Source organism: Taudactylus pleione, unplaced genomic scaffold (assembly GCF_031769625.1).
Source record: "Taudactylus pleione unplaced genomic scaffold, aTauple2 ptg000016l, whole genome shotgun sequence".
In the NCBI taxonomy this organism is placed as follows: domain Eukaryota; kingdom Metazoa; phylum Chordata; class Amphibia; order Anura; family Myobatrachidae; genus Taudactylus; species Taudactylus pleione.
Window position 1 is genome coordinate 2,971,451 of NW_028284418.1, and position 18,892 is coordinate 2,990,342.

The window sequence follows — 18,892 nt, forward strand, 5'->3', positions numbered from 1 at the left end:
TTATAGTTGGAACAATAATCTAAGATGTAGTTTGTAAAAATTAGAACCTTTTCTTAGAGCTGAAAGGAATTAAAGAGCTCCTGCATAAGTGAAGAGAAAGTGTTCACTCAGTTGAGTTGAATATTTGAGAAGCAACTTGACAAAAGCAGCATTGTTTCACGATATACAGCCTCTTTGTGGTTTATGCAATAGCTCCACTATTGGTTACTAGCAGCTCGCGGTTCATTGAAAACCAGGGACAGAGCTTTTGTAATCCTAGATGTAACCAATTAAACAGGCTGCAGCTACCACTTGGCTGAGCAGTCTGCGTCCTAGCTTAATATGTGAAGAGGAAAGTCCAGCTCTGGGAGGGAGATGTGAGCAGCGTGGCAATGTGCAGATTATAGGAAGGCAGCCGAGACAGCCCAATGTAGAGGCAACAGGAAAAGGATCAAAACCGCGTCATTGGGTGTTAACTTGAGTTTCTCTTAAGTTCATTCATTTTAATCCAGATCTCCCAGGGCTGTTTACAACGTTCCTACCCTTTGCGATCACTCCAGGGATTGCCGGTACAAGAAGTCACTTTCGCTTGTGAACCTACGACTGATTTTGAAGACAAAAAAAACAATGCCAACCAATGGGATACACCAAATTCTGAAGATTCAGTTTGGCTTAATCAACTGTGATAACAGGTATTTGACAGCAGAAGCGTTTGGCTTCAAAGTTTATGCATCTGCTCCAAGCTTGAAAAAGAAGCAGATATGGACTTTAGAGCAGGACGAGGTGGACAGTTCAGTGGTCTACCTCAAAAGCCACCATCTAGGAAGATATCTGTCTGCTGACAAAGATGGGAATGTGTCATGTGAGGCTGAGAAGCCAGAGCAAGATTGCCGTTTTTCCATTACTGCCCAGTCAGATGGCAGATGGGCCCTCCAATCTGATTTACACAAGCGATTCTTTGGAGGTTCAGAAGACAAGCTGTCATGTTTTGCACAGACCATCACGGAGACAGAGCTCTGGGCTGTACATTTGGCTATCCATCCTCAAGCTAACCTTCTTAGTGTCAGCAGGAGGAGGTATGCACACCTGAGTCCTCAAGAAGATGAAATCTCCACAGACAGCAATATTCCATGGGGTGTACACTCCCTCATCACCCTGATCTATCAGGACAAAAAGTACTGCTTGAAGACTTGTGACAACAGATACCTGCGTAATGACGGGAAGCTGGTTAAAGATCCTGATAATGGCACAGGCTACACTCTTGAGTTCAAAGCAGGGAAATTGGCCTTCAAGGATTGTAGTGGGAAGTACTTGACGCCAATGGGACCCACGGGTACACTGAAGTCTGGGCGGAGCTCCAAGCCTGGCAAAGATGAACTCTTTGATCTTGAGGAAAGTCACCCACAAGTTGTTTTTATGGCATCCAACAGAAGATATATATCTATCAGGCAAGGTAAAAAATACCAAATAAATTTCACTTCCACAAATTTTTTTTATACAATAAGATGTTATGAATACAAATGTGTTGGTATAATCCATTGCAACCAAAAAAGTATTTTTTTTTCATCTTCTGCATTGCACTAGAAACATTACAGACTATTGATGGTTGCTATGGGTTACACCATACATTTATGCACATTTAAATAAATTCACTTCATTTGAACAAGGATACAATTCATTCAATTTCATGTTGGGACATTTCTCATGCTTGGTGCATGTATACTAGGATGCATAAGTCAACATCCTACTTAAGCAGGAAAAGCCACAGTTATATATTTCTGTATATATTTCTTACATAAACGCAGTGTATGTTTTCTATGTATAAAGGTACTGGTACACACCTAAAGTTACAAGTTGATACAATATTTATAATAGCTTCTAAACTTTGGACAACTCTCAAGATTTTTATTTTATTAATTTCTAAAATTATTTCAATGATTGCTTCCTGTTTCTGGAAGTAGTTATAAAAAATAAAAATTCCACTGAAAATTAAAACAAAAGATGTCAGTACTGCGTATCACTGAGTACTACCACAAAAAAGTCCTGCATAAACGTATCCAATGTGCAGATGAGTCAATGCTGATTTTGAAATGGCTTAAGAAGTTCCAGCCACTGGTTTAATTCACTTTCAATTATTTATATAGTCATATAATAAATTACACATATTAACAAGATGCTTTACAAAATGTTTTGTTTTTCTTTAAATTCACAAAAGTATACACAAAGGTTTGAGGAAGGCCCAAAATGAAGATATAAGGTACAGTTGCCTGTAACTAGTTTCCATTCTCAATTTTAAATATTTACACAGAAAATCTTGCTCTCAAGAATATCCTTACTTTTAAATACTGTAAACTGTACAGTACACAATTCATTTTATTCTGTCTTAAAATGCATATCTCATAATTCTTTGGTAGTGTTATTGAAAAAGAGAATTTCAAATATAAAAATGTATAATAATTCAAAATGTTGGCATCTATTATGAGCTTGTGAATATTCTGATCACATCATATAGGTGGCACATTCTCCGAAAAACACATTGAGGAGCCAATTGTAGTCTAGAATAGATAATTACTAAAATACAGCACATAAACTAGATAACAAGCACATGTATGGAGTGACGTCTTTAATAATGGTGCAATGTCCACAAATGTGCTGTAACCCATGGCAACCAATCAAGCATTTGCTACCATTTTGGAAACTGCACTAGAAAAATGTCCACATTTGATTAGCTGCTATGGATTTTAACTTGGTGTCACCCGTTCTTCCATGAATCTGGAAGAGTAGGTATGTATGTTTATACAACACATTGGTATGGAAACATGGGGGATTTGGGATGCACTGCATATCTGGGAATGTTACAAGATCCGTATCTCATGTGTTTTATATTGAGTGTTTATTGTTTCATATTTAGTGAATATAGGTTTATTAGAGTAGCAAAACTACAGGGAGTGAGATCATCTTACTTGTGAATAGTACAAAGTGCTGGCCTTCCTGTTTTGTATAATAGTGAATATATATGATAAGCTTGGAAAACCTGTGGACATTCCACATGTGTGGATCTACACATCCTATCACTCCCTTGAGATGAGGTTTTAGTATTTATTTTTAGCTGAATAAGGTGAAAATTTACCAATCTATCCATGAGTGTTTTAATGTGCACAATGTGAAATGCTCATTGCACAGTAATATAATTCAAAATATTGTGAAATTGTAATGGCCTCATGCACTTGCTGTTCTTCCTAGAATAATGTGCTTGTGTCTATTATAATATTGTTACTCATAATTTAACCGGCCATTCAGTGCAAATGATGTAATTAAATATGAACCCACTTATTTGGATGATGACAATCACTAGTCTATGGGCAGGAAGCTGTTTCCTCTTATAAAATACTTATTACATCACATACATTTCTTACCTGTGTTAACCACTTGCCGATTAAAATGAGCGATTGAACGATAACGATATCGTTGTCATTCAATCGCTCCTTAATCGGGCATAAAAAACGACCAGCAATGCGCGCTCCCGCTGGTCGTTTTTGACATCAATCATCGCCTGAACATGCTGGTCAATCTGCCGATAACGGCAGATTGACCATGTTCAGGGAAGGGGGAGGCTGCCTGCACTGAACGACTTATCATTCAGTGTAGGCACTACAGGGGAACTGGAACGACTGTACGATTACAATGTTGTAATTGTACTGTCGTTCCACTATCTGCTGGTGGATACGCACCTTTAGAGATACACAGACAAAGCTAGGTACACACTATAGAAGTATCTGTCCGGCCAGCTGGCAGGTTGGAACAAAAATCTGGTAATATATGGGAGCAAATGTGAATCAACCATTACCAGAATGTCGTTCTAACCAGCCAGATTGGACAGATAATCTTAAACTGGGTACACACTATAAAATGATGCGCTCGATACGCAATGGAACGAAATATCATGTGTGCCGTACACACGTTATGATCCGATGTGCGACCACACAATATATCCTCCCATTTTGCATTTAGCAGCACGGCATCGTTCATTGCATCGTCCCATCTACTGTGCAGCACAGCAGATGAGACGATGCAATGAATGACCAGCGTGCACCCGCAAAAGAGAGTACACACTATACAGGGCCGGTGCAAGGTCTGTCTCATACAGAGACATCCTTCAGTTTCCTGATTGATTCAGTGGCACCCTCCAGGAGCCGGCACCCTTAGGCAGCTGCCTAATGGTAGCGCCGACCCTGACAATATACGATCCGCACGATAGTTCCGATTCACAACGCAATGATATATCATGTGATAATTCTTACAGTGTGTACCCAGCTTTATAGTGTGTACACAGCCTAAGACAAATTCCCCCTTGTGAAACTGCCCTATTAGGATGGAACCACTTGGAGGCTAATTTGGATAATTACTGGTACAAAAGGCCTGATTCAGAGTTAGGATAAATAAAAAAAGGAGCAAACAAGAGCAATTTGTTTTTGGAATAAACCAAGTTGCAATGCAAAGGGTGCAAACCATTTTTTTTGCATGCAGGGTAAGTACTAGATGCTTTTGCATGTAGCTAACTAATACTGGCCAGCTTTATTTATCTGAAAGATAGACATATGCTAGACAAACCCCTTCCCAATTATAAATCTATTTGCACATTTTAAATCTGCACCATCTGTTGGTTTTGCCTTTTTAAATTATTGCCACTTTAAAAATACAGGTAGACTCGCCGTAATAGCTCCTGTGCCTGCATCTTGCATAAGGCCCTATGGGGCGCATTTATTATTATTTGCAGTCTGTCCCAGAAAATAAGGATTCCTAATCAACGCAATTCGCGGCAATAAGGAATCTTTATTCGCCAGGATGTATCATTGGTGAGTCGCCTGGACAGGGGCTCTGATAGGAGCCCGTCTCTGAGATCACTGAGAATTAATGAGATCACATTACTTCCTGCTTTGTTCCCTCAGCTGATGTCGGCTCATGCGCAAGCCGAAGTCACGGGCATGGGACTGGGGCCAAGAATTCCGAGTTTGATAAATCCAGAAGCACAGTGGCTCCCAAACAACCCTATGGGGGCTGTTGTTGGTGATTACTGCTGATTTCCCTCCATGTTACATCTTGACTTAATATTTGCCTGTACTCCTTAAATACAGGTGCCACAAATATACTTTAATAAATAGGCTCTTTAGTATTGAAATGTGACAACTACATTGAGGGAGATCACTTTACTTGTGAAAAGAGCTGCATCTCATGTTGGAAAACTGTGAATATGCAGTGCGGGCTTCAGCAACCTGTGCCCAACCAGCAGGTGTGGAACTACATATCCCAGCACCCCCTAAATAAGAGACATAGATTAGGAATATTCATCTGAATAAGGTGCATATTGCCAATTCTAGCTTCTTTTTGATAACATGAGCATGTTAGTGCTCCGAAATATGCGCAATGTGAATTGTTCAGTAATGTAATTTATTAAGTTACAAACAGCTTCATCCATACACTGTTCTTCAATGAATAATGTGATTATGTCTATTATAATATTGTTACTCATTTACAGTATATATTAACCGGTCACTTAGTGGGGATTATGTGACTATAAACCCATTAAGTAACCCAATGTTACTTATTTTGATGGTGATAATCATGACTGTGTAAGCAGGAAGTCCTTTCATCTCCTAAAATACTTACTACACACCACATGTATCTCTTACCTGTGTTAGAAATGTTAATAGTGTTAAAGCCCCCATACACTGCACGATACACGTGCCGATCCGACAGATCGGCATGATATAGGTGCTATGTCGTGCCGTATATGGGTACGATATCATACCTGATATCGTGCTGCTCGCTCCCGCAGGGTCGTACATCGCATCCCCAGATCTTCCTGCAAAACCATCTGATCTGGGATGCGATGTACGATCCCATTCAGATGAAGGAGGGGGAAGCCGGCATATTGTGTGGTCTGCGGGGACCGTACGATTGCCGGCAGTGACGGCACGATCCGTCTGCCGACGGAATGGGAGTCGCCCTAAACGGTGCATCGCACCATGTATGGGCACCTTTACTCACCGGCTCTAGAAAAACAAGCAGAAACATACAAATGTAAAACAGGATATGAATTAATCAAACTGCTAGGTCCATGTCTATCGTGTAACTGATGTAACAATGAAGGGTCTATTTATGTACCTTCTCCTGAAAGCAACAGTAACTGTACACATTTCAAATTACTGTCATACTGGGACTCAAACCCATCACCTCTAACATTGCAGTCAGGCACCTTACACATGAAGCTATCTGCTTCTTAAACAGAAGCCTGCAAATTCTAACAGTATTAAGCTACTTGTAATTGACAGTATAAACCATTGCAGCTGAGCAGATCAACTGTATGTATGTGTGGCTGCAGGGGATTGGATGTGTGACTGCACACCACATACAGTGCATCCGGAAAGTATTCACAATGCTTCACTTTTTTCACATTTTGTTATGTTACAGCCTTATTCCAAAATGGAATAAATTTATTTTTGTCCTCAAAATTCTACACACAATACCCCATAATGACAACGTGTAAAAGGTTTTTTTGAGATTTTTGCTAATTTAATAAAAAAAAAAAACCCACTAAGAAATCACATGTACATAAGTATTCACGCCCTTTGCCATGAAGCTCAAAATTGAGCTCAGGTGCATCCTGTTTCCACTGATCATCCTTGAGATGTTCTACAGCTTAATTGGAGTCCACCTGTGGTAAATTCAGTTGTTTGGACATGATTTTGAAAGGCATACACCTGTCTATATAAGGTCCCACACTTGACAGTGCATGTCAGAGCACAAACCAAGCATGAAGTCCAAGGAATTGTTTGTAGAGCTCCGAGACAGGATTGTCTCGAGGCACAAATCTGGGGAAGGGTACAGAAAAATATCTCTGCTGCTTTGAAGGTCCCAATGAGCACAGTGGCCTCCGTCATCCGTAAATGGAAGAAGTTCGGAACCACCAGGACTCTTCCTAGAGTTGACCGGCCGTCTAAACTGAGTGATTGGGGGAGAAGGGCCCTAGTCAGGGAGGTGACCAAGAACCCAATGGTAACTCTGTCAGAGCTACAGCATTCCTCTTTGGAGAGTGAAGAACCTTCCAGAAGTACAACCATCTCTGCAGCAATCCACCAATCAGGCCTGTATATTAGAGTGGCCAGACGGAAGCCACTCCTTAGTAAAAAGCAGATGGCAGCCCACCTGGAGATTGCCAAAATGCACCTGAAGGACTCTCTGGTCTGATGAGACAAAGACTGAACTCTTTGGCGTGAATGCCAGGCGTTATGTTTGGAACAAATCAGGCACCGCTCATCACCAGGCCAATACCATCCCTACAGTGAAGCATGGTGGTGGCAGCATCAAGCTGTGGGGATGTTTTTCAGTGGCAGGAACTGGGAGACTAGTCAGGATAGAGGGAAAGATGAATGCAGCAATGTACAGAGACATCCTGGATGAAAACCTGCTAGAGAGCGCTCTTGACCTCAGACTGGGGCGACAGTTCATCTTTCAGCAGGACAACGACCCTAAGCACACAGCCAAGAAATCAAAGGAGTGGATTCAGGACAACTCTGTGAATGTCCTTGAGTGGCCCAGGCAGAGCCCAGACTTGAATCCAATTGAACATCTCTGGAGAGATCTGAAAATGGCTGTGCACCGAGGCTTCCCATCCAACCTGATGGAGCTTGAGAGGTGCTGCAAAGAGGAATGGGTGAAACTGCCCAAAGATAGGTGTGCCAAGCTTGTGGTATCATATTCAAAAAGACTTGAGACTGTAATTGCTGCCAAAGGTGCATTAACAAAGTATTGAGCAAAGATTGTGAATACTTATGTACGTGTGATTTCTTAGTTTGTTTTTGTTTTATTAAATTTGCAAAAATCGTAAAAAATTTTTTTTACAAGTTGTCATTATGGGGTATTGTGTGTAGAATTTTGAGGACAAAAATTAATTTATTCCATTTTGGAATAAGGCTGTAACATAACAAAATGTGGAAAAACTGATGCGTTGTGAATACTTTCCGAATGCACTGTTGATTTGCCTAGCTGAAATGGTTTTAAACTGACAGTTACAAGTCTCTTCATATAGTTATAATTCAGACTTCCTACGCAGGAGCGGCTGCCGGAGCAATTCATCATTGCTCCGGCGCGGTGACAGCTGATGTGAAATCAGCTGCCCCTGGGAGCGGCTTCACTGCTCCTTTTTCGGAGCAGTGAATCCTTTCACTGGTGCGCGTGCGCGAGCTACAGGTCACGCATGCGCACAAGAGCCCCGACGTCCGGCGGAAGGAGCCAGACGGGCGGAGGGATCCGAAAGCATCCCCTTCGCAACCCGGACATTCTTCCCATAGGGAAGGAGCGGGTTGCGATGCTGGAGCAGGAGTGTTTACCATCTGAAGATGGCGAATGCTCCCACAGTCAAGCTCCGAAAATATTATATTTTCGGAGCTTAATGAATACTGCCCCATACTAGTGTATGGGGACAGCGGGCCATTCCGCAAAAGGAAGGTAAGTAGGAGATATCTGTGATGTCTCCTGCTTTACCTTCTTGATGCATAGCCCGCATTGTGCATTTTCACCTGCTTTTGTAAAAATTAAGTGATGATGAATAGACCCCTTAGTGTCCAAATACATTTTCTTGGAGTGTTCTAATTGTTAGTATAGGTGTTCTATAAATATATATACATATGTCATGTGGGTAGGGACTTTGCATCCAACAGGCCAGGGTGGGGAAGGATAAGGGGGCCCTGTCTGTTACATGTGTACTGGGCCCCACAATTTCTGATGGCAGCTCCAAAGAAAGCCACGAGTCCCGACCCAGGTGTAACTAGCACACCTTGAGTACATTTGCCGGTGAGTTCAATTGCCGGCACAGGAGTACATACATGGAACCCCCTACCCCCGCTGATATGTGATGCATATACAGTACAAGTAGCACTCTTTCTATACCTTCAGTTGGTGAGCTCCAGGCTTTTCCACGGCTTTTCTTATGGACAAATTCTGCTGTAGGTCAGCTTCACAGCGCTCTACTACATCTAGAGCTGGTGAGTTATACTGCATACTTATTGTGTATCATCGCTGCAGCCATTGGATTCACATTGTAGTTGGCAGTGACACCTGGATAACAGTGGCTCTGGCAGTTTGTACAAAGGGATCGGTACCCCTTTTTCATGAGGCGCGCACCTAATGTCTCTATTTAAAAAATGTGTGTGTGGGGAGAAACCGGGTGGTGCTAATGTTCTTTCTTTCTGGCCCAGGGCACCAAAAAGTCTAGTTACAGCTCTGGCAATAAACAAGTGTGGCATCAATGTTTAAAAAAGAAAGAAGATTGGAGCCAGGAAATTATAGACCTATGAGTCTGACTTAAGTCAAGGGTAAATTATAGGAAGGGCTTCTGAGGGAATCCGATTCTGAAATATATTGTAGAAAATAATGTGACAGCACACATTATAGTTTCATGAAGAATTGATCATGCGTAGATGGTTTTACGAGGAGGCAAGTTTCTATCTGGATCTTGATGTCATATATTTGAATTTTGTGATGTAGCCTTGAAGATACATAGGGCATGATGTAAAGAAGTATGGTATGCCGATCTTTTTGTAGTTGAGCGATTTATGTGCATGCGTCAAAGTATTTTACCATAGTTGTGCGCAGCAACTTTTTATTCACAGTGTGATTGACAAACCGACAGCATTTGGGGGAGGTAACAGGGAGTGGCGGTTAAAATGTGGGCGTGTTGCGAAGTATTTTCAGCTGTCATTGCCTGTATCTGAAATCTCGTACTCAGTATCCATGGCTCCAGCTTCTCTCTTCCAACGGCCATTCTGCAGGACCATAGACTTACTAAGGACTGCGACAATCAAATGATGAATTAAGACAGGAAGTAAATGCATAAAAGTCTTAATATATTGGAAGTAACAGAATATATGTCACTAACACAAAATGGAGGCAATATATTTTCTTAAATTGATGAGAATGTGTCCCAATTAATTGTGCCTCGTGCCTCAGTGATGTCACTAACTCATATAGATTCATAAGCTGAATATTGGTTCAGTCCGCAAAGTCTCTCTACTGTGTGTAGTAGTCAGAATGTACACTTATAGGGATTGTTATTTTTTTTCTTTACCATTGCACTTAGGTACAAAATATACACTATACCACATCAACCAATCAGACACACAAGCTTTTATTGTATAACCTACAGCAAAATGCAATGGCATAAATGAGCTCTTCCAAGCCAGACAGTGGTCTTTTCAGCAAATGCTCCGGGATACTGTGTAAGATGACTCTCCAAGCCTTTGCAACAAGTAACACAACTCCCATTTGTCCCATCTGATACCCTGTCATAAGTCACTAGCAGCAACCATCACGCTGGCATAGTTCCAAGTATTGACTCACAAGTGCGTCTAGGATAATCAGATAAACTAGGCACAAGTAAATACACATTCTACCTATCTGCGTTATGGTTAGATACATGCAAATGCTACTGGGTATGCAAACATATAGCAAATAGCAAAACTTACTGCAATGCAGGTGTGTAGTATGTAAGTTATCATGTTTCCCATTTGAGATGACTTATCTGCGAACCCTTGATGCAGCTAGATATGCACTGAGATGAAGTCTTCATGAAGATGTATGAGGAGTACTTAATTGAGGTGTTTATAAAGAGGCTATCTTCTTATTGATGTGTATTCTCACTTTCTAGTTTGTCTTTCTCACCATAAGGATGTAATCGCTGTTCAGTGCTGAATGCTCCCATTATTTAATCTCCATATCTTTCTGGAGTAGGCTGTAAGAGGTTATGCTAACAGTAGCTGCAAGGGTTCCAAGATTCTGGGCTGGCTTCCCTTTGCACTTCTGCCATCTATGACCGATAATAATATGGTATACTATGACAATGAATGGTACTAGTACTATATAGTATCCCGGTTTTTATTTTAACCACACTGGGCCTGATTCTGAGTTGGGTGAAGAGTGCACTGTAATTTTGTATGTCACATAAGATTTGTCACACATGCATCACGTTACGTTTGTCGCACTGCGTCACGTAAGATTCGTCACACTGCGTCACGTAATGTTTGTCACACCGTGTCACGTTACGTTTGTCACACTGCGACACGTAAGATGTGTCACACTGCGTCATGTAACGTTTGTCACACTGCATCACGTAAGATGTGTCACACTGCGCATGCATAAAAGCTGTATGTATCTAAAACTTGCACATTGAGAAATGGATCAGAGACATGTAAGTGCAGTACAGCCAGGACACAAAGAAGCAATTTGATCCTGCCCCATGGGTAGGGCAAGTATATGGAGCAAGAGTAATGTCTAAAATGTGTATTGTAAACAGATTTTTTTGCACTCACACCAAAAAGTTATAGGTGCTACATTTGTGTGTCGGTGACATCCTTATGTAGGGTTGAGTCGAGCCTTAAGCTAAGTACATACCTGGGCAACATATCCACCGACCCAGGGATCTTCACATCAAACGGTAAATTGATAAGCCAATACACATTTACCAATCTGCCGCTCAATGTGTCTACTCTGACATCATAACTGGATGGGTATTTACATTTTTCCGCCCAGTTGAGATGTCAGTCACTGGCGGGTCCCTGCAGCAAGTGTATGGGTGGTCGCTGGGTCACCCGTATACACAGCTATATGTGCCAATATATCTGCAAGATATATCGGCATCAGCTGTGCTGCAGGACAGATGCGATATGTCTGTGGCACTATGCAATATGTCACTCGTTGGCTGATTTCAAGACATATTGCATAGTGTGTTCCCAGCATAAGCCCAATGCACTGCTAAATATTGCTGGACATACTTAACCTTTGTATATTTGTCAAATAATAATTAGAAGAAAGTATAATAATAATAATAATAATCAAAAGCTAAACCAGCTGCATATTAGCAATTATAAGGTATAGCATTAATAATAATAATTAAAGCTGATTCATAGCTACCAAAATTTGAGTCCCAAACAAAAAAAGAAGTTAAACACCTCAGATGTACAGAATAATGTCTTCAACACATACATATTTAAAAAAGCTGTACTGAAATTTTGTGTAGAGTAACAATACAGAAGAGAATGGGTTAATTCGGTACCACAAAGCTTTTGTACAATACATTCATTAGCATTGTGTTGTATTTAATCCTCACCCATGAGCAGGTGTCTTTCAGTATCAATGAAAGAATTACCAATCTGTAATAACATATCAGCAGGCATTTTAAACAAGGGTTACAAGCTAAAAAACAACAAGTTTGACAATAAAGCAGGAAGGAGCTGGTTGCTGCAAGTGAAGGCTTGAGCAATTATTTGTATCTGTGCATACATGAAGATTTCAGAAACCCCCAATAACGCATGTGGTACCTTTTACACTGACCAAATAACCCAGGTTTTTGCCATGTCAACCCGGGTTGAGGCTCGGTGTAAAAAAGTCCACGAAAAATAACCCGGGTCTAGTGACCAGGTAATCTAACCAGGGTAGCGAGCAGCGTTGGACCTGGGTTACAGGGCAGTGTAAATGGGAGACTTGGGTCATCCGACCCAAGTTCCCTTTACAGCATCGTAACAGCTGGCTCAATGGCACTTGGAGATGATGGCAGAAATCTTAACACTGCACCCGTGTGCAGTGTAACGGCCAAACCCGGGAATAACCCGGGGCGGAGCCGATGTCACGGTTTACAACTGTGTTCCAGATCCTGGGTCAGACCCGGGACTTTGGTGTAAAAGGGGTATTACACAGAGGTGCTGTTGCGATCTGGTCAAACGTTTACATAAATGTGGAGAAAAGTGATGGGCATTCATAGGCAGTGAATGAGGTGGCTAGTTATCAATGTAAGTGGCTGTATTCACAGACGTTCAGCTGCTCGCTAGAAGTGGGCATCTCAGTCCTTGCACCCAACGGCTGCGTGGATGTACCCAAGGGAAGGAGTTTGTATTCCATTTGCATAAACTCACAGATGGGCAACCGCCAATAAAACGCAGCTGTGTGCGCTTTTGCGTATGACTCAAATGCGAATCAGGCTCCTTATGTGACACTGCAATGCCCAACCTCCTGATGTCACTGGGGATTGGAGGCAGCAGAGAAGGAGAATACTTCACTGCCAATTAAATCAAACTTTTACTAGTGTTATGTAATAATAATATACTTTTGTATGTACTTCAGCATTGAGCAGACACAATCTACTAAACTAGTGTAATTTTGCTAATTGCATGTAACATTATATATAGGATAATACACTACTGCACAGGTTCTTAAACTCTGTCCTCAGGACCCCAAACAGTGCATGTTTTCCAGGTGTCCTCACAGAATCACAAGTGAAATAATTATCTCCACCTGTGGATCTTTTAAAATGTGTCAGTGAGTATTGAATACACCTGTGCACCTGCTGGGTGACCTAAAAAATGTGACCTGTGTGGGGTCCTGAGGACCGAGTTTGAGAACCTCTGCACTACTGTATGCGAGATTCAATTGTTTTTTTTGGGCCCCAGTTGTTTCTGCACGCACCCTCCTGAGGTGGCAAGCAGAAATGTGCGAAAAGTAGGCCCAAACTGCCGCTTCAGCAGCGCGCCCAATTGTGCATTTGCGTGCGACATGCTCGATAAGTAATGGGCACCAGCGGTGCCTGCCCTTGGGCACACATTACTTTTGGACACGCAAAAAAACTATTGAATTTCCTCCTAGGAATCACCAAAGCATCCCATGAGCAGATAAGCTAATCATGGTACTCAGAGTTCACTTCTCATATCGGTATATATTTCGCAGAAAGGGGTAGTATACAGTGCCTTAGAAAACACATATTAAAAACACACACTGACAAGATACACTGAAGCAGATACAGAGCAACGATAACATAGATACTGACATTAACACAGACAAAGCTGCAGATAGACTGTACTCAGTCTTGTCATTAATTGAAGTGCTGTTCTAGTACCCGATAGTGTTTCTACTTATAGTGCTGATAGCTTTGCTCATGCACATACTAGATACTTTTCTTGGCTAACACAGCCATGAAACCATGTTAGGTATCATTGTTTCTCTAATTTGTAGCACTATGACACAGAAGGTGTTCATGCACATTGAGCACTGCATAATTACTAAACGGACACATATGGTTGTTTAGGGAACTGGCAGTAGAATGACAATGTTTTCTGCTGCCAATTTAAATTTTTTTATTTTGTATTTATTAATGTACAGTTTACTTATATTTCCAGGGCATCTGGTGACCTTATTTGCCCAACAATCAGGGTCATCATTTCAGCTGGTTTTCCTTATTATTCAATCCACTTTGATGTAATATGATTGGTTTTTCATTGTGTATAGCAATAATTTTGGAGCTTACACATAGTTAGTGGCTGGTTTATTCAGGCAAATGTACCATCCAAAGGTTGCACAGGGTATGACCACATTAATAGAGAATATGTTTGTATAATTATGCAATTTATTATTATAAATATTTTGAAGCAATTTTGTAAGAACAGAGGGCCTTATTCAGCAGTGCATGCTAGTGCACTGCTGAATGCAGATTCCCGATGATTGGGAATCTGCGCAGGCTCCTTGTCACGGCTGGGCGTTCACTTGGACCCGGAGTGGAGTCGGATGGCAAGTGAGGGTTCGTTTGCTGGTACTGGAAAGCAGCCGGTCTCAGGGTGGTATGACTCATGAAGGAAAGGGTACACACGTAGGCAGATGAAGCTGAGAGATACAATTGGTACACAGAGAACCGGGGTCGGCTTGCCGAATAGCGGGTATCAGGAACCGGGAACGGACAGTAACCGGAGTGGGACCGCACCAAGGCTGAGAGAGTAACTGTAACCGCACACTGGAGCTATGGCACTTTTAGGAGTATGGGAGAGAACTAGCTCACAGCTTACGCTGTGATAGACGTTGCACTGGCAACTAAAGAGCCTCTTGACAGCCCTTTAGTACCCTCAGGTAATGCAGGATTGGCTGCTAGCCTCCCCAGTCCATGCTGTAACCTGATTGGCCCGATCAGGCATGTGGTCTAAATCCAAGATGGCCGCACCCAGTGTGTTCACAGCGCTGCCAGTTTCAGCCCCTCTCACCTGCCTCCAGCTGGAAGCCCTTAGTCTGCGGAGGTTCACAGCACTTTTTGCAGACATAATTAAGCTTTGACGGACTTGATCTCGACCCTTTACCATCTACCTCTCTCATTCAATCAACCTGTGAAGGAAGCTCATGTAATGGCCTGGCAGAGGGACGTAGGGGAGACCTTGGACCCTGAGGAATGGCTTAAAATGAAAATCAAAACTAGCAAAAAGCTCCATCACTATACAAGGGAGACACTTTTCTATTGCTGGTATTTGGTTCCTACTTGTTTGGGCTCCATTTTTCCCTCCTCATCTGATCTGTGCAGCCAATGAAACTACCAGCTGCACATCTGGTGGTCTTGTTTTAAAAGCAGTGTTTTTTTTTTTTATCAGATCCATAAACGAATTGTCGCCATAACTGGTGTCTTGATCTCTAACTCACCACTATATTCCTTATTACCTTGACCCATCCCTTAGGTTCCTAAACCTCCTGCAAAGCTCATCAAACAGATCTTAAATGCGGCTAAGTTTCCAATTGGAGGCAAGCTATGCCTTCTCCTATTCCAGCCATCATTAACTCTATCTGGTCAGTATACTGGACGTAGCGTATTACCGCCACACTACATCACTTAGACTCAATGGACTATTTTGTGGCCGAACCCCCCTTGCAACTGTTTAACCCTTATTGACCCCCAATCCTCTTTTCCACTCCTCCTTGTTTATTTTCCTTTATTGTTTTTTTACTATTCTTTTTTCTCTCTCTTTTTTTTTTTCAAAGGCACATCTCCCCTCACTTGCTTACATATTTGCTCAATATTGTACCTGCTCCACAAATTTACTCTGGATGTTCTAATAATTTTGTATTGGAGTTTTCATTATCTTGAGCATCATTCAGATTGTGTGCCATTTTCTTTTCTTATGTAGCAAATTACCAATACCACTTCCGTATTGCTTGCAAAATCTTTAATAAAAAAAGACTCTTTAAAAAGAAAAAGAAAACAAAAATGGATGGGCCTCCAAGTCCATTATATCTACCAGACAGAACAATTTATATGTGGATATGACACTGATACAATTGCACAATTGAGTAGTTTTGTCATCTATTCAACAGCAAAAATAAAGAACTCTCTAGATTATATAAAAAGAGTCTTGTGAACAACATGGGAAAGAGTATAAAGTAATGTGTAAAGAGGATCTGTATATTATTGATGTTTTATATGAAGTACAAAAAAAATAATTATTACCATGCAATTTTCTGTTCCTGGTGACATCAGCAACTACTGTCCTCTGCCAAACAGAGGACCTGGAAAATTACATTTCTGAAGCATAGTTAACGGACTCCTATAAAATATTTCCTATGATCAGAATGTGCTAGCCCAGGATTCAGGCTTTCCTGTTTTCAATGTAATACTGTTGACAATTCAGAGCATTGCTGACAATACATTCATATAGTCCTGCGCTGGTCATGTAAAAATACAACGAAATGTCTTTTTTAGACCAGGAGGGGCCAATAAATGCATTCGCAAGTCTACTGAGCTTGAACAAAGCTGCTTATGCCAAATGAAGGATAACTGCCAAGATTAAATGGGGGTGAGGGTCGCAAGTGCTGGAACAGACAGCCAGATGGAAATAGCGGCAATCAGATTAACAGGCTCAATTAGTGGCAATTGTTTAGGGAGGGAATTTGCAGATTTACTGGATTGGTAAGTAGATGCAGGAAAGTGCTACAGAGCCAGTGATAAACTAAGACTTCAGGAAGTAATTTGTGAAGGCTGTTAGCAGCGACATGCTAGCGTGGCATGTCACAAAAGGGATGAAAGACAGTTCATCTGATAACTGTTACCAAAAAATTAAATAAAGTCTTTGTCCCATTGACTGTTTAAGGGATAGGCAATGTTTTTGTCTTCAGTTGCCAGATGTTCAATATTACAAGCCAAAAATATCTGCAGAGTGCCATAATTATTTTAAAATGCACCAAGCTTATTGCCATTAGTAAATGCAGTAATATCACACACCTAATGCACATTAATAACTATAAAGAGATCACACTGATATCATGCCTCCCAACTGTCCCACTAACCCACCCGCAGGTCACAGTGTCCCGTGGGTGGTCGAGATGTTGGTGGACACTCTGCCTCTGTTACAGAGCAGCGGTGAATGGATGCCCGTCCATTTAGTGCCGGGAGAGGCCCAACAGCTGCCAGTGTGCTGGGCTCACCTCCAGAGTGACAATGGAGTGTGACACACGGCCATGCCCCTAAAACGTCATACACCAAGGGTGCGGTGAGAAGTCCTGGATTGGAACAGCAGAATGTTGGGAGGTGAACTGAGATTGTGATACACACGCTGATATCACACATGGGACAGACTGCTGATCACTATACACTACACACTGACATCACACACTTGGTATGCACTGATCTATACACACAAGCGGGGTCTTAAATAAATACTAAATTTTACTCACAGAAGTCCAGGTAGATGTACAAAGCTTGCTTTCCTGGTCATTTACTCTGGGGTTGCGACTAATGGTGAAACTGCCCCAATTCCTAAATCAGCGATATTTTCTATGCACAACATGTCTGTCCATCCTTATTTTCCCCATGTGTTGATTGCTAGCTGCCTACTTGCCTCATCTTCTTCAAGTCTCCCTGGTGTTTTCTCCCATATCCCCAGGTCTTGCTGTCCTCTGCTCCATGTCCTGTTGATTTTTTACTTTAAGTCTATCCTGCAAAACCGCTCCCTTGTCTAATGTTTTCCACCCCTTCCCTCTTGGTACCAGCAAGCTAACTTTTGTTTTATATCTGCTCCTATTGACTTTTGTTTTATATCTGCTCCTATTGTTTTCCCTGCCAGATCATATTATGTTGGGGGACTACCAGGCACGGCGACAAGAGTGGACTAAGGGGACACCTGTACCGGGCCCCAAGGACCGGACGGGCACAAAACAGGGCTGTGGCCGCCGGGATTCATAGCCGCCGCCCAGACCCAGCTCTGCCTCCCTTGTAGCCTGGCCCAGGCAGCGCTGGGCTCTTCCTGGTGGCTCATCTGCGGCAGGGCTGGAAGGTACAGCTAATATAGGCAATACAGAACAGGAAGATATGGGGTCTTCCACTGACTATAGAAAAAGGAATAGGAACAGGAAAATTACATCTTCAAAAAGGACTACACTTCTCTTGGGAGATTCCAGTATTAGTGGAGTACATCTGGGGAAACTGCTGAAGTAGAGAGACAAGTAAGGTGTTTACCTGGAGCCACAGCTACAAGGGATAAAGAGTGCATGCTGCGAATTGTGAAGGCAGCAAGAAAAGATGGAGAGGTGCAGGGGCTGGCTGGCATCTTTCAGCCTGGGGGGCAACACAAGCAAGTGGCCCCGGCTTTCTCCAAAAAAAAAAAAAAAAAAATCAACCTGTGAAGTACTCTCATCGTGCAATATCAGCAAACAATAGGTCGTCTTAATGCCAAAGTTAGAATCTCCCTTATTTATTAATTATTTAGAGTCCTTGAGGAAACTTTCCAATAAAGGAGATTGAAATCAAGCGATATGAGGGTGACACTGGGCTGGATGTGGGACCAGGGGCATATCCATTACGGGTGCAGGGTGTGCGGGGCACACGGGCCCCTGGGTCCATCACGGCCATTTTCCCGTCGTTTGCTCATGCGCAGTACAGGGAAAATGGCCGCCGCAGCCATTTTCCCGGTGACCTGCACATACTCTATAGACTCTGGGTGCACTCTAGTTCCCAGAGTCTATAACTCTGGCGCTGGCTGCGCACAGCTCATTGCGCTGCCAGCTGCCAGGCAGAGAGGAGGGGGCCCGTGTCGGAGACTGCACACGGTCCCCCTCCTCTCTA

General features: G+C 42.2%; 1 protein-coding gene across 1 annotated transcript in view; it reads left to right on the forward strand.

Moving 5' to 3' along the window:
* Positions 1-506: 506 nt before the first annotated feature.
* Positions 507-18,892, forward strand: part of FSCN2 (fascin actin-bundling protein 2, retinal) — a 54,299-nt gene continuing 35,913 nt past the window's right edge. The window contains exon 1 of the mRNA XM_088472917.1: positions 507-1,432. Within this exon, the coding sequence (XP_088329043.1) occupies positions 607-1,432 (826 nt within the window). The 5' untranslated portion in view covers positions 507-606. The remainder of the gene's footprint in view (positions 1,433-18,892) is intronic.